Below are 15,505 nucleotides of genomic sequence, written 5' to 3' on the forward strand. Positions count from 1 at the left end.
TTATTTCAACAATTTGAAAAATGAGACTGATCCACCATGGAAACATGTGAAAGATTTCTTAGTGTAAGGCCTGAGTGGACGCTCGAGTTGTGCGTGCAGCGGGGCGGGGCGTGCGGCGTGCATGTTAAACAAATGCAAGCGTATAGGAGCGGCCTTAGTGCACGCTGCTCACATCACGCGTGAGCCCGACGCCACGCTGCACGCCCCGCCGAACGCTCCGCTTCGAGCGTCCACTCAGGCCTTACACAGAATTTGATTTTGAATGTCACACAGCTATACATGGTGATTCAGTTTCAAGTTGCGGTAATAAGGTTGCTATAACAAATTATGTTAACATCAGTTTGTTAAATTCGATGTTTTCTTCAATCAGGATAAACGCAAACGGCTGCTATCTCCTCGACGACTTAGACACGATGATCATCTACGTGTGCCACGGCGTCTCCCCCGCCTACCTGTCAGAGACCTTCGGCGTGGCCGCCTTCAGCCAGTTACCTGACGAAGCCAGAAGTCTACCTGCTATAGAGACGGACGCGAATGAAGCGCTACACGCGTTCATTGAAAAACTTAATGAAGACCGGCCTTATGAGTCCGGGATACTTGTTTTAAGGTCAGTATCTGATACTAGGTTAGTGAGACCTTCGCAGTTGTCGACTTTAGTCAGTTACCTGACGAAGCCAGAAGTCTACCTGCTATAGAGACGGACGCGAATGAAGCGCTACACGCGTTCATTGAAAAACTTAATGAAGACCGGCCTTATGAGTCCGGGATACTTGTTTTAAGGTCAGTATCTGATACTAGGTTAGTGAGACCTTCGCAGTTGTCGACTTTAGTCAGTTACCTGACGAAGCCAGAAGTCTACCTGCTATAGAGACGGACGCGAATGAAGCGCTACACGCGTTCATTGAAAAACTTAATGAAGACCGGCCTTATGAGTCCGGGATACTTGTTTTAAGGTCAGTATCTGATACTAGGTTAGTGAGACCTTCGCAGTTGTCGACTTTAGTCAGTTACCTGACGAAGCCAGAAGTCTACCTGCTATAGAGACGGACGCGAATGAAGCGCTACACGCGTTCATTGAAAAACTTAATGAAGACCGGCCTTATGAGTCCGGCATACTTGTTTTAAGGTCAGTATCTGATACTAGGTTAGTGAGACCTTCGCAGTTGTCGACTTTTAGCCAGTTACCTGACGAAGCCAGAAGTCTACCTGCTATAGAGACGGACGCGAATGAGGCACTACACGCGTTCATTGAAAAACTTAATGAAGACCGAGTCCGGCATACTTGTTTTAAGGTCAGTATCTGATACTAAGTTAATGAGACCCTCGCAGTTGTCGACTTTTAGCCAGTTACCTGACGAAGCCAGAAGTCTACCTGCTATAGAGACGGACGCGAATGAAGCGCTACACGCGTTCATTGAAAAACTTAATGAAGACCGGCCTTATGAGTCCGGCATACTTGTTTTAAGGTCAGTATCTGATACTAAGTTAATGAGACCCTCGCAGTTGTCGACTTTTAGCCAGTTACCTGACGAAGCCAGAAGTCTACCTGCTATAGAGACGGACGCGAATGAAGCGCTACACGCGTTCATTGAAAAACTTAATGAAACCGGCCTTATGAGTCCGGCATACTTGTTTTAAGGTCAGTATCTGATACTAGGTTAGTGAGACCTTCGCAGTTGTCGACTTTAGTCAGTTACCTGACGAAGCCAGAAGTCTACCTGCTATAGAGACGGACGCGAATGAAGCGCTACACGCGTTCATTGAAAAACTTAATGAAGACCGGCCTTATGAGTCCGGGATACTTGTTTTAAGGTCAGTATCTGATACTAGGTTAGTGAGACCTTCGCAGTTGTCGACTTTAGTCAGTTACCTGACGAAGCCAGAAGTCTACCTGCTATAGAGACGGACGCGAATGAAGCGCTACACGCGTTCATTGAAAAACTTAATGAAGACCGGCCTTATGAGTCCGGCATACTTGTTTTAAGGTCAGTATCTGATACTAGGTTAGTGAGACCTTCGCAGTTGTCGACTTTTAGCCAGTTACCTGACGAAGCCAGAAGTCTACCTGCTATAGAGACGGACGCGAATGAGGCACTACACGCGTTCATTGAAAAACTTAATGAAGACCGAGTCCGGTATACTTGTTTTAAGGTCAGTATCTGATACTAAGTTAATGAGACCCTCGCAGTTGTCGACTTTTAGCCAGTTACCTGACGAAGCCAGAAGTCTACCTGCTATAGAGACGGACGCGAATGAAGCGCTACACGCGTTCATTGAAAAACTTAATGAAGACCGGCCTTATGAGTCCGGCATACTTGTTTTAAGGTCAGTATCTGATACTAAGTTAATGAGACCCTCGCAGTTGTCGACTTTTAGCCAGTTACCTGACGAAGCCAGAAGTCTACCTGCTATAGAGACGGACGCGAATGAAGCGCTACACGCGTTCATTGAAAAACTTAATGAAACCGGCCTTATGAGTCCGGCATACTTGTTTTAAGGTCAGTATCTGATACTAGGTTAGTGAGACCTTCGCAGTTGTCGACTTTTAGCCAGTTACCTGACGAAGCCAGAAGTCTACCTGCTATAGAGACGGACGCGAATGAGGCGCTACACGCGTTCATTGAAAAACTTAATGAAGACCGGCCTTATGAGTCCGGCATACTTGTTTTAAGGTCAGTATCTGATACTAGGTTAGTGAGACCTTCGCAGTTGTCGACTTTAGTCAGTTACCTGACGAAGCCAGAAGTCTACCTGCTATAGAGACGGACGCGAATGAGGCGCTACACGCGTTCATTGAAAAACTTAATGAAGACCGGCCTTATGAGTCCGGCATACTTGTTTTAAGGTCAGTATCTGATACTAAGTTAGTGAGACCTTCGCAGTTGTCGACTTTAGTCAGTTACCTGACGAAGCCAGAAGTCTACCTGCTATAGAGACGGACGCGAATGAGGCGCTACACGCGTTCATTGAAAAACTTAATGAAGACCGGCCTTATGAGTCCGGGATACTTGTTTTAAGGTCAGTATCTGATACTAGGTTAGTGAGACCTTCGCAGTTGTCGACTTTAGTCAGTTACCTGACGAAGCCAGAAGTCTACCTGCTATAGAGACGGACGCGAATGAGGCGCTACACGCGTTCATTGAAAAACTTAATGAAGACCGAGTCCGGCATACTTGTTTTAAGGTCAGTATCTGATACTAAGTTAATGAGACCCTCGCAGTTGTCGACTTTTAGCCAGTTACCTGACGAAGCCAGAAGTCTACCTGCTATAGAGACGGACGCGAATGAAGCGCTACACGCGTTCATTGAAAAACTTAATGAAACCGGCCTTATGAGTCCGGCATACTTGTTTTAAGGTCAGTATCTGATACTAGGTTAGTGAGACCTTCGCAGTTGTCGACTTTTAGCCAGTTACCTGACGAAGCCAGAAGTCTACCTGCTATAGAGACGGACGCGAATGAGGCGCTACACGCGTTCATTGAAAAACTTAATGAAGACCGGCCTTATGAGTCCGGCATACTTGTTTTAAGGTCAGTATCTGATACTAAGTTAATGAGACCCTCACAGTTGTCGACTTTTAGCCAGTTACCTGACGAAGCCAGAAGTCTACCTGCTATAGAGACGCACGCATGAAGCGCGAGACGGTTTAGTGCAACCAGTGTTGGCCGAAACGTTAATGCAATTGAAAATGTTGGCCATTAACCATTATAAATTGAACCGTAAACTATAATCGTCCGTTACGGTTTAAGGTTCAATTTATAATGGTTAATGGCCAACATTTTCAATTGCATTAACGTAACCGTATGAAAACCGATTAATAACTAATTGAGTCTTGTAGCGCGTTTATTAATAACACCATTATGCCATTCTCAACCAAAAGGGTACTTATTGTCGGTTGTCAATAAGGCCTTATATCCGTATAGCTTCAGTTTGAAATCTACCTTACCGACAAGCGACAATGTGGTACCTTTTGTTGGAAAACGTCACATACAACGTTATTCACAAAAACCTTTTTCCACAGAGACAACTCGCCCTCGCGGCAACAGTTCATCGAGCGGCTCGTCGACGACCGCATGGAGTCCTCCTTCTCATACTTCGAGTTCTTGCAGCACGTCAAGCAGCAGGTCAAATGATAACGTCAACCGTATAGTTTACACAACTGAGAAGTGAACCTTATTGCAGAGACGTAAGGTCTACTAACGAGCGACAAGGCAGCGTCAGCGGCGGCCATATTGAAGCGAAACACAGCGATCGGACCTTTCTCTATGGCTGCCGCTCGCCGCTGTCGCGTGTATAGTTTGTAGCTTTCTAATAGAGCCCGAAGGCTAATCCTATTGTCTACTGTTAAGTAAAACCGCTCGTGCCACGTGCCACAACCACCTGCATAAAAAATCGGTACTTCGGTTACTGAGTGCCGGCGAGTCGAACGCTACAGAACCAGTCTAAAATGTGTCATCGAGATGCGTAACAAAGGCGCGTTATCGGAAAGCGCACCTACACTGGTTTTTTGAGCGTTGGACTAGCCCGCGCTCAGGTGCCAAATAGAATAATTAGGACCCTTTTGTGCAGGTAAGTAGCACGTGCGGTTTTACTGAACAATAGACAATAGGATTAGCCTTCGGGCTCTATTAGAAAGCTACAAACTATAGTCGTGGCTGGGTCGTAATGTCGTAATCAGTTGAGCGTAGTGTTGGTTTTACTTTTAAGCGACGACTCAGTTTTTCACTCTTATAATTATATAGACACTCAAGTTCTTTTCAACTTGTTAAAGACTTGAGTCCTTTTCAGAAAACTCTCATTATTTTACAAAAAATAAAAAAGCGCATTGTTATGGGTTGTTAGGTACACAAATCATGTAATAACGCCTATTTTCTTTACCGTTATTTAGATAAACCTATTAAATTGTAGATGGAGTCTTTAACCCTTATGAGTTGCGCTTAAAAAGTACTCAATAAAGGACTGGACTCGGGATTTGAAAGACTCGGGAAGTTTTTAAAACGCTGAGATACATGAAAACGAGTCGAGTACAATCTGCATCAAATATATCTGAACGGCCAAGGTGCTCACAGATCTCTCAACACGCCGCTGTTATCAGGACGTTAAAGTGCGTGTTCAGATATTTTTGAGCGCCTCGGCCGCTCCGATATATCTAGTAGCGCCTGTACCAACACTAGTTGAGCATGCGTCACACATCGCTACGTGGCGTTGAGGTACCGACGTTTTGTGAAGCTTATAGCTATACAAAAGTTATGTTGTGTTAGTTATCTGTGCTTTGAAACAAGGGTGTGTTTTGTCGAATGGTTCATTCGTTTGAACAATACTTTCATTTTAAGAAATCTTACCTACTCTTCGTATTTATTTTGCTTATTATATTAATAACTAAGATTTCTTTCAGAAATCGATTAAAAGAATGTTACTAGGACGGATATATTTTCAATGAAAAATACCTATTTTAACTCATTTAAATTATACTATTAAATGATACATTAAATGTTATTATTTTGGCTAAGCTTAGAAAACACTGATTTAAACTTTCACGATTTTTACACATTATTGAATTATACAACGGGACTTAATCGCGTATCTAAGTTTTAAGATTTACCTCCGACGTTTCGAGGACGGCGTTGTCCCCGTGGTCTCGGAGAAGACTGGCTTAAGTTGACATCAGCATCGTCTAACCGCGCGAGTTTTTCGAACTACCCGCACTTGGTTTTGTTTATCCGCTTGAACGTTTTGCGCACTAGGGATGTCACTCTGTCGACACACAACACTAACGATATTCGATTTATCGACTGTCGATATTCGTTTACGCTTACATTTACTAATGACTGGATTCCATGTGGAAACGTCGGAGGTAAATCTTAAAACTTAGATACGCGATTAAGTCCCGTTGTATAATTCAATAAGCTTAGAAAACATTTCATTACAAAGCATATGGCGTAAAAACGCTACCTCAATGCTATGTTAGGGTACTATTCCACCTGTTCAATTTCTTTGTACAATGTGCATTGCGTCGCACTTAATAAGAGTATTAAGCAAAATGTGAGATGCAAATACACATTGGACCAATATATTGGACAGATGGAATACCATCCTTACCGATGTGTACACGACTACAATACTGGCTGAACAATAGCTATCGGCCTTGAATTTGTTAAATAATTGTTGAACTGTAAACGTGACAACTTCATTGTAACATTTATCTAAGTTATACGAATTATACTATGGTTTAAAAGCTTGACGACTTATTACTTTTAGTTTCTGAACAGCCGTTATTGATGCCCTTATGTACAGTCCCCACCATATTTCGAAGCAAAATAGATCCTCACAAATATCTAAACAGATAATTGTCAAGAAGTTAGATTGCAAGATCAGATATTTTTCGGTGTTGTTGGTTATTTTTGATGTAACTGCGTGAACATGGTTTTATTTTATGCCTTTTACCTATTGTATTAGTTAAGGCGGAATAAAATAAAACATTCGGTTAGTGGAACTCCAGTTAACAATTAGCACGGCTTTTGAAAAGCAGCGGCGCAAGATTTGATTTGAAAGTTATTCATGTCCGTCTAAAGAAAATGTAATCACAAAAAAAGTTTTCAGATATTTATACGCACTTTGACCGTTTAGTTATAATTGAAGTCGATTACACTATCTTCCCTTATCTGTTAGGTTAGACCATCTAACACGCTGAAAATGTATAGATATATTAAAGTTGACAAGTAGTTTAACGAAATATTTAATTAAATTACTATAACTGTAAATAAATGTTTAACTTGTCATATAGAGTGCAATCGCACGTTTAAAAATATTGACAAAGATTATTAGGACCTTTTTATTTTCGACCATATTACTATGAGGGTATGGTTAAATATTGAACGCAGCATTAGTGTTTGGGTCTATATTATTAAGTGTGCGATATGTTATGTAGATCTATAGATAACTAAGATTATTCGACTACAAAGAGTTATTCCCATTCGTCCTATAGAACAAAGAGGTACAAGATACAATTTATAAATAATAAAAACAGTCAAAGCATTTAATCCACGTTCAGTAGAAAGTAATGCTACAAATATTCTGTTTTGAAGTCGAACGAAATAAAAGCAATACGGCTTTTGGAAAAGACTGAAGATGAAAAATATACAGGGTGCTTCCTGTAACAGGAGCAATAAATTAAACTAAAGGCTGTACTCCTCAAACTGACCAACATTTGTTCAGCAACTTTTAAAAATTATGAATCCTTTAGACTTCCTCTTTTTATATACAAAATAAATATTGCCTTCGATGTACGCTGACATCAGTGTGTTTGACGTTGCTTGTCACGCTTTAAACATAACAAAATTTGCAATACATTGCATCTTAGAATAAACTTTAAAGTGTAATAAAAATCAAAACATGAGTTATTTTCAAAAGTTGCTGAACAAATGTTGGTCAGTTTGAGGAGTACAATCTACAGTTTAATTTATTGCTCCTGTTACAGGAAGCACCCTGTATATCGAGTAATATGACTAATATGCTACTTACATACTTGTATCAACACATGTGTCTATTTTTAAAGAATGTTGGGGCTAATAGAGGTTTACTTATTACTCGTATTTTTACAGAAACAATACAGCTTCTTCCATGGAATAGAACGAATGGGAAGAACTTACTATAACAAGAAAATACTAGCATAAAAGAGACACTGCCAGACAGGAAAAGCTAAGCATGACACAGCTTAGAGATAGTAGGAGTTAGGGGTCGAATTGTCAAGAGCTTAGTCAAAGGTATTCCACAGCTGATTGTTGTGTTACTTGTTTTGCAAAGAGCTAAGAGCTAATCACGGCGGCTTTTGCAGCTAAGGGCAAATAATATAGCTAAGGGAAGCGTTTCTGGATAAATAAAATACAGTCGTGATGCAGTGACTAATAAAATAAACAAGGTAACACTGATTTAAATTTTCACGATTTTTACTCATTATTGTACAACGGGACTTAATCGCGTAGGTATGTAACTGGCTAAAGTTGACTTCAGCATCTTCTAACCGCGCGAGTTTTTCGAACTGGAAAATGCGCGGTTAGAAGATGCTGATGTCAACTTTAGCCAGTCTTCTCCGAGACCACGGAGACAACGCCGCCCTCGAAACGTTGGAGGTAAATCTGAAAACTTAGATACCTACGCGATTAAGTCCCGTTGTACAATTTAATAATGTAATAAACAAGGTGTTGTCCGTCTTGCTGTTTCTTCGTTGCCGGCTTGTCTATGTGGCAAAGATTGTGCATCAATCCACTTCAACAGGTTAGGCTTTGCGTAGCTTGATAAGGAGATTTTTTTCCCAAAAAGTTGTGCGTAAGCTGAAAAAGTCGCCATGCTCGAAGACGCTAAGTGTCTCTTATAAGTCAGTATTGTTACGTTTTCTCAAGCCATAACTACAGCAGAGCATTTAGTTAATATGACGTGGCTCGAAGGTCCTAGACTTCTAGTTTAGGTATTTCGGGGTTTGCATTCATGCAACGTTGCGTAAAGAGGGTGTAATTTTCGCATTGTGTTGATTTACTTTCATTTTATTAAAAAAACATAGAGACCTCTAGCTTACAGACACATTTTAAAGCTGCTTTTCCTAATGGTATACAATTTTCAAAAGGAAAACCATCGCGACATGATATCAAAATGACATTAAGTTTTCAAAGCCGAGTAGACTCTGTGCGGAAAGAGAAGAGTCGTGGAATGTATTGGGCCCCATACATTCCACGACTTTTCTCTTTCCGCACAGACTATGTCTGCTCGGATGTTTTTCTATCATAGGCACTGTTTTGCTATTCGCCGTTGGGACAGTGATTTAGTTATTTATATCGAATATCTTGTGATTTAATTCAAACGCTGTTTAAAGGATAATGTTTTTTATAAACTGATTTAAATTATGTTGCGGTTTGTATTGTGGACTGAATCATATATGAAAACGAACTTTTAATTTACACGGAATGTTTAATCTACAATTCTACAGAAATGCTACAATTATTTATTATCTAAGTTTCGAACAACATACCTATATATAATATATCAGCGTGCGTTTGACTAATATCAACATGTTTGTTGATAAGATTTTGTTTGTGGAGAGGCTTTGTCTGAGCTTATGGTGACTTACGAGTTGATGGTAAAATGCCATAAAAGGATTAAAACGGAAAACTAGAATCGATAAGACTCGACTTGATAATTATAGTCTGTTATGAACACAAAATACCTGTACCTACAATATAAAATTATTCAATATTTTGTGAGCTGTACGTTATGGAGCAATAAGTGTATTGAATATTTTGTTGAAAGGTCCCTTTTAATTATAGCCCTACATGAAAACTCACTTGGACGTTTAAAATGGCGGAATTAGATTCCGCAGTTTTACTTTTAAACTAGAAGAGATACCGTACGAATATTTGAGCATTAACCTTTTCGACGCCGTGTCAAACACAAAAGCTATCACGCTGACGCCACGTTACCGAAGTGAAAAAACTGAAATTGAATTTTATGCATATGCACGTAGGTCTATGTTGCTCTGTGGTCTGTGACCGATTAATCGGTCTTTGGCGTTAAACCTATCGGTCATTGGCGTCCAAAAGGTTAAATGAATTACATCTAAGTAGTAGTAACCTAAATCTTGGCAAAATCATAAATTATGATTGCAAATAGAGTAAAGCTATGGTTGTTTACTAAAGTGGAGGCTAGGAGCAAATTAACGTGTTAGTCCACTGAGCGAAGCGATGCCTTTTAGTCAACTAGGCGCATAGAATTCTTAATTTGCTCCTTGCTGCTTTTTACTGAGGTGGCTCAGTTATGTTTTGATGTTGTGTATAGAAAATGTTCTTTTATTTGTATGTTGCAACCTCAACGGTTTAATCAAGCGATGGCCCAATGTAATTTGAGCCATTTTCCATCCTCACAGTGAAATGATATCCAAAACGAATGAAATATACCTACATTACACTTTGGGGATGGCGAGGTCTAAACGGCATCAACTTTATAATGGTTTATTTTCCATTTCGAATGCCAGATGTGTATTTTTAATTATATGTCGGTAGTAGGTGTTTCTGTAATTAATTAGTTTTAATCCATGTATTTACTTGATATTACTTCTATTGTAAATTTAATAGAATTATTTATGAAATTTTAGGTAGACGGTTTTATACTGAAATGAGGTCGAGTGAAACATTACGGAAATAGAAATGTCCAGAAATACAAAAACATGTCGAAGTATAGCAATAGTTGTTATATTGCCAGATACATATATGTTTCATAATGTGCAGATATAAGTTATGCCTTATCGCATAAGAAAAGTTGACGCTGTAGTTCTGTTTCGCCGGTTTTATACTTTACCGTGGACATCCACTACGGACGATACGGTATTTCGTGGACATCAACGTCCACGGTAATTGGAAAGTGACTGCATATCTCATGCATTTACATACCCTGCTTTAACACGTTCACTGTCCGCATGACAAAGTCACGTCCAAGTGTGATTCCATTTTGAAGTTTTGAACCCATAGTGGAAGCACGGACTCTTGAAAAAAAAAAACTATGACCCCACATTGGGGACACCCGGTCAGGGAACGTGTTAAGTGTTAAGTTTCGTTAGGTATTTGGTCGATCGACTGAATTTATTGTAGGTACCTACTCTGTAGTGTGCAATGTAGGTATCGAATAATGTATGCAAGTTCTTGAATCGTCTTAAGGGGGCTTGTAATATTTAATGTCGTTGACGTCTATGGTAAAGTATAAAGGCGCCCTTTGTCTGAGCATCGCTTAAGCCGCGTCGCTCGCAGTAGTTGACTGAATAAACATTTTATTGCCACTGTTAGCCGACTGAACTCGAAAGCCTTGTAACTTGTTTCATTATAACGAATCCAAAATATACGCGTTTCAATTCATAGCTTATACCTTTTAGGGCGCGTTTTATATTACATACTTATATACTTTTGACTTTAAGCTTAGAATAAACTTCAAAGTGGAAAACTCACGGCCTCTGGATCGATACTCCAGCGCTCTGCCATCTGAGTCACCAAGACCTCATCCATAGCCAGCAAATCTTTCCACCATATTATGGGTCTAGAGGATCCTAGCGACATCTACCGTAAGAGTTTTTAAATTTATTCTAAGCTTAATAGCATCGGTCGCAGACGTTTCTGCTTGTTAAAAATTAAAATTATTTTTGACGTTATCACCTAAATGAAAAAAGTGGCCAAAATTGGCCGTTTAGTTGATAAAGCAAAAAATATAAGCAAAATAAAACTGTGACGAAGACTAAAAGTTAGGGGAATCAGTAGAATAACTACCTACCTACCTAGCCTACCTACGATAGGTTATCCGAAGCTAAATACATAAACTATTTACAGGCATAGATATACCTTATCCTATTGTAAGTTAGCTAGACGTTTTAAAATGAGAGCCTAACTACGTTGTATGGACAGGTATGGAGGACCCAGGAGGACCGAGCTTGCTGCGTACTCTTAACAACGTTTAATCTGACAGTTTACTAACGGAATTAATTTATCACTATGTTTAAAATGAGATTGAATGGCATGTTTATCTTTTAAGATAAACCTATCTTATAGGTAGGTAAATATTAACAAGTTGGCTACAGATAAAACGGTCGGGACGGTGTTTTTATTTTCTCTATGAAATCAGCATTACAATAGGTATATTATATAATAACAGCAATCAATATAATCAACATAATATAGATACATAATTATGTTAAAGCCAGCGTTAATTACCTACGCAAATTCTCAAATTAAATTAGGTCTATTGAAATAGGAATGAATTATACCTATTATAGGTCTACCATTTAAATCAAGCAGTTGGTTCAAACAAAATTGTGTGTGTGTCATTCCTTGTAGACATATACATTTGCCGTCGGCAAGTTTCCAAAATTGCGACAATTCCACATGGAAAAAATTCTGAAACTTGTTATATTTTTATTTATTTAGGTACTTATTTAAACTTTATTGCACACAAAAATGTTGTAGTAATGTACAAATGGCGGACTTAATGCCTATATTTTTGTATGGAAATAGAAATTTTGCACTTCCTAAACGAAAGATTCCTTTGTTTCCTGTGAAATTTTTCTCCCATTTCCTATAATCCGTTATATAATTTTTTTCGCCTCGAAAGCCGATCATTGCCTGACTGTGAGCTGGAGGGGCAGCCCGCCTCTCACGGCCTGCACGACATTAGACGTCGAGTCCACAGGCGGCACCCGTCTCGTGGTCGCCGCTGGTGCTACGCTGCATACCTGCAAGACCGCAGCTAGGCCAGCCAGCGACTGCATCTCGCCGAGACGCGACCCTGTAAAAACAATTATTATTTTTAGCACGTTTTTTTATTTAGTTATTACCTACACAAAAGGTTACAACTTTTTTGTTATGGACAAAGCTCCACAAAACTACAATTTGTTTGACTGTGTATCAGTCCCACTATTTTATACTTACCTACTTACTTATATTATAAATAAATAGGCTAACATTGGGAGTTATATTACTTAAGTAGGTATGTCATGAATACTCTATAGGGTAACATACCTATTATACTTACTTTACTCATAGGGGTAACAACACATCCCCTATAGATAGAGTATTCAAGAGATACAGATATATTGGAGACTGCGGCAAAATAAAACAGGCACAGCGCATTTCGGCACGAAGGAAACAATAATATAGTAGTAGTAATAATGTAGTAGTATGTATGTAAGCTTGAACTATTTTAAGCTAGTGAAAAGTGCACAGGCAGATCTTTTTTGTAGAAAATGTTACCTATATAAATTACTAGTTCATTATTTATTGCAGTAAAAGACAGGTTAAAATACAATTAAAAAGACATACATACGGTCATACTTACAAACTAACTACTAACTAAACATTGCTGCCGCTCCTAGATGCTTCCGGTACAAAAGTGCCCATAACACTCGCGGCATTGCCGCGCTGGATGGCTATGGATAGCCTTTGCACCAGAAACGCCCCGGAGCGGGGGTCCTCCCCCTTCTGCCTAAGTCGACGGCCTATGTCGCGCACCATGTTTTTCGCGTCCGCCCCCCAGCAGCCCGCCGTTTCTACCGCGAAAGGGACAAAAATGTATCCTGCTCCCAGGGGGGCATACTTTTGCCGCTTCACTGCAGCCTGAGACTCGGCCGCCGCTCCAGCCGCGCGCACCGTGCGACTGATATGCGAGGCGGCGAAGGTGCTGACACACGTAGCGTCCCACACCAAATAAAAAAAAAAAAAAATACTAAAATAAAAAATAAATAAATAAATACTACCTACCAAATAAATTACTTACCTACGTATGTATAAGATGTATAAGAAACATTGATTCTCTGGAGTTCATGTCTCACTCAAGGCAGTAAGTTTTCCAAAGCAAGGCAGTAAGGTTTCTGTATTGTTACCTGGGCTAGGCCCCCTGTTTGTTATTACTTAGGTACTTACGCAAACATACCTAGGTAGGTATGCAAAAATCGACATGCTTCCGTTTGAAGTTAAAACGCATAGTCAATAATTTAACACACACCTACCTATTTACGTTACGTACCTATACACGCCCTGGGTCCATCGCCGAAGGGTAAATATACGTATTTGTGTCTCTTTTTCAATTCCTCAGGAGTGAACCGCTCAGGTTGGAAATCCCGCGGGTTTTCGAAGTATTTCTGGTCGTTTTGCAGCGCCTCCACCGGCACCACGATCTTTACTCCCGGGTCAACGGTCAGCCCCAGCTCGGGGAACGTGTAAGGGCGAGCACACACGCGGTTCAGCACGCCCAGCGACGGAAACATCCTCATTGCCTCCTTGAAAGCCATGCTCAGCAGCGTCATCTCCGCCACGGCGTCGTAGCATAATTTATTATCATATTTCTGGAGAACTTCATCGATCTCCGATTGTATTTTTAATTGTAATTCAGGATTAAACGCGAGCTGGTGCAAAGTATAACTTGTGGTCGACGAGGAAGTCTCAAAACCCGCGCCAAAGAATATGAATACTTGGGCTACCATCATTTTCAAATCCATTTCCATGTCCACAGTCACAGGTGTACCGTCCGGGTTCCGGTGCTCGATTGATTCTCCTACGATCTTTCCCTTGAGTTCCAATTCCAGGAGCAGGTCTATGAAATCATGGCGGCCGGAGGGCTTGCACTGTCTAACTTCTCTTATATTCTTTACGAAATCAAAAAAAGATTCATCGAGTTTCCGATCAAATACATGAATGTACGATCTTAGCGGAGGGAAAAGTTCCCACATCATGAGCTTTATTACCACTGGGAGCGGTCTGAAAAACATGAGTCTGCCGATCTTTCTGAAATGGGAATCTTCGTTGCCAAGGGAGTCGGTCTCGACGCCGAAGCCGCAGGCGCCGATAAACTCGGTGCTGAAGCGCGCCATGAGATCGCGCACGTCACAGGCGCCGGGGCGGGCCGCGGCCGCGCGGGCCACGCCCTGCAGCCGCTCTGCGCACCGCACCACCAGCGGGAACATCGCCTTCAGCCGCGCGGTGGTGAACGCCGGCGTCAGCCGCTGCCGCGTCAGCTTCCACAAGTCGCCGTCTGCGTGGAACAGACTCGCCAGCAACGGCTCCACCTCCGGATTCCTTCCGAGGCCACGCGGATAGAAATGTGCAAAGTCATTGCTTAATATATTCCTCACTATATCTGGGTCCCTTATGTACAGCTCGGGAGTGGATCCTCTATAGTAACCGACAATTTTCTCATTAGGGAACCGGTTGTATACGTCGTTGGCTACCTCTGTAAAGCTTTTCTTTCCGAAGAAGCCCTTGAAGTTGTTTCCGAACAGGAACACGGGCGGGTCGTGCTTGACGTTCCTCTTGGCCCAGTAGTCGTGGTTCCGAGTACCGAAATAGTACACAAGAATCCCCAATAACGCGAGCAGTACAAGAATCATGTTTACTGCTTGTAATACAAATTAAAACTGAGTAGAATCAATAAACGTAGGTACAAATAAATTTAGTAAGTAGACATACTTCAAGTCGATCACGTTTATTTATTTGATAACCTTGTGTCATCGAAGAGTCAGCAGCAAAAGTTGCTAAGCGGGCGAGGTGTTCAAAATTACCTTGACACGCTCTTATTATCTTAACAATAAAGTCGCGTCAAGATCATTGATTTCTACAGTAGAAAAGTACGAGAAGCCATTCAAATAAAAAACAACCGGCCAAGTGCGAGTCGGACTCGCGCACGGAGGGTTCCGCACCATCAACAAAAAATAGAGCAAAACAAGCAAAAAAACGGTCACCCATCCAAGTACTGACCCCGCCCGACGTTGCTTAACTTTGGTCAAAAATCACGTTTGTTGTATGGGAGCCCCACTTAAATCTTTATTTTCTTCTGTTTTTAGTATTTGTTGTTATAGCGGCAACAGAAATACATCATCTGTGAAAATTGCAACTGTCTAGCTATCACGGTTCGTGAGATACAGCCTGGTGACAGACGGACGGATGGACGGACGGACAGCGGAGTCTTAGTAATAGGGTCCCGTTTT

General features: G+C 40.9%; 2 protein-coding genes across 2 annotated transcripts in view; one reads left to right on the plus strand and one right to left on the minus strand.

The window, feature by feature from the left end:
- Positions 1-4,140, plus strand: part of LOC134650013 (protein transport protein Sec24A) — a 28,907-nt gene extending 24,767 nt beyond the window's left edge. Inside the window, exons 15-16 of the mRNA XM_063504829.1 lie at positions 371-607; positions 4,022-4,140. Of these exons, the coding sequence (XP_063360899.1) occupies positions 371-607; positions 4,022-4,133 (349 nt within the window). The 3' untranslated portion in view covers positions 4,134-4,140. The remainder of the gene's footprint in view (positions 1-370; positions 608-4,021) is intronic.
- An 8,001-nt stretch (positions 4,141-12,141) lies between these two features.
- Positions 12,142-14,955, minus strand: LOC134650508 (cytochrome P450 6B1-like). The gene is made up of 2 exons (XM_063505464.1): positions 13,549-14,955; positions 12,142-12,312 (listed from the first exon to the last, which is right to left on the minus strand). Exons 1-2 carry the CDS (start codon positions 14,906-14,908, stop codon positions 12,143-12,145), a joined length of 1,530 nt encoding a protein of 509 aa, XP_063361534.1. The 5' UTR covers positions 14,909-14,955; the 3' UTR covers position 12,142.
- Between the last annotated feature and the right edge of the window lie 550 nt (positions 14,956-15,505).

The sequence above is a fragment of the Cydia amplana genome, chromosome 8, assembly GCF_948474715.1.
Source record: "Cydia amplana chromosome 8, ilCydAmpl1.1, whole genome shotgun sequence".
Taxonomy (NCBI): Eukaryota; Metazoa; Arthropoda; class Insecta; order Lepidoptera; family Tortricidae; genus Cydia; species Cydia amplana.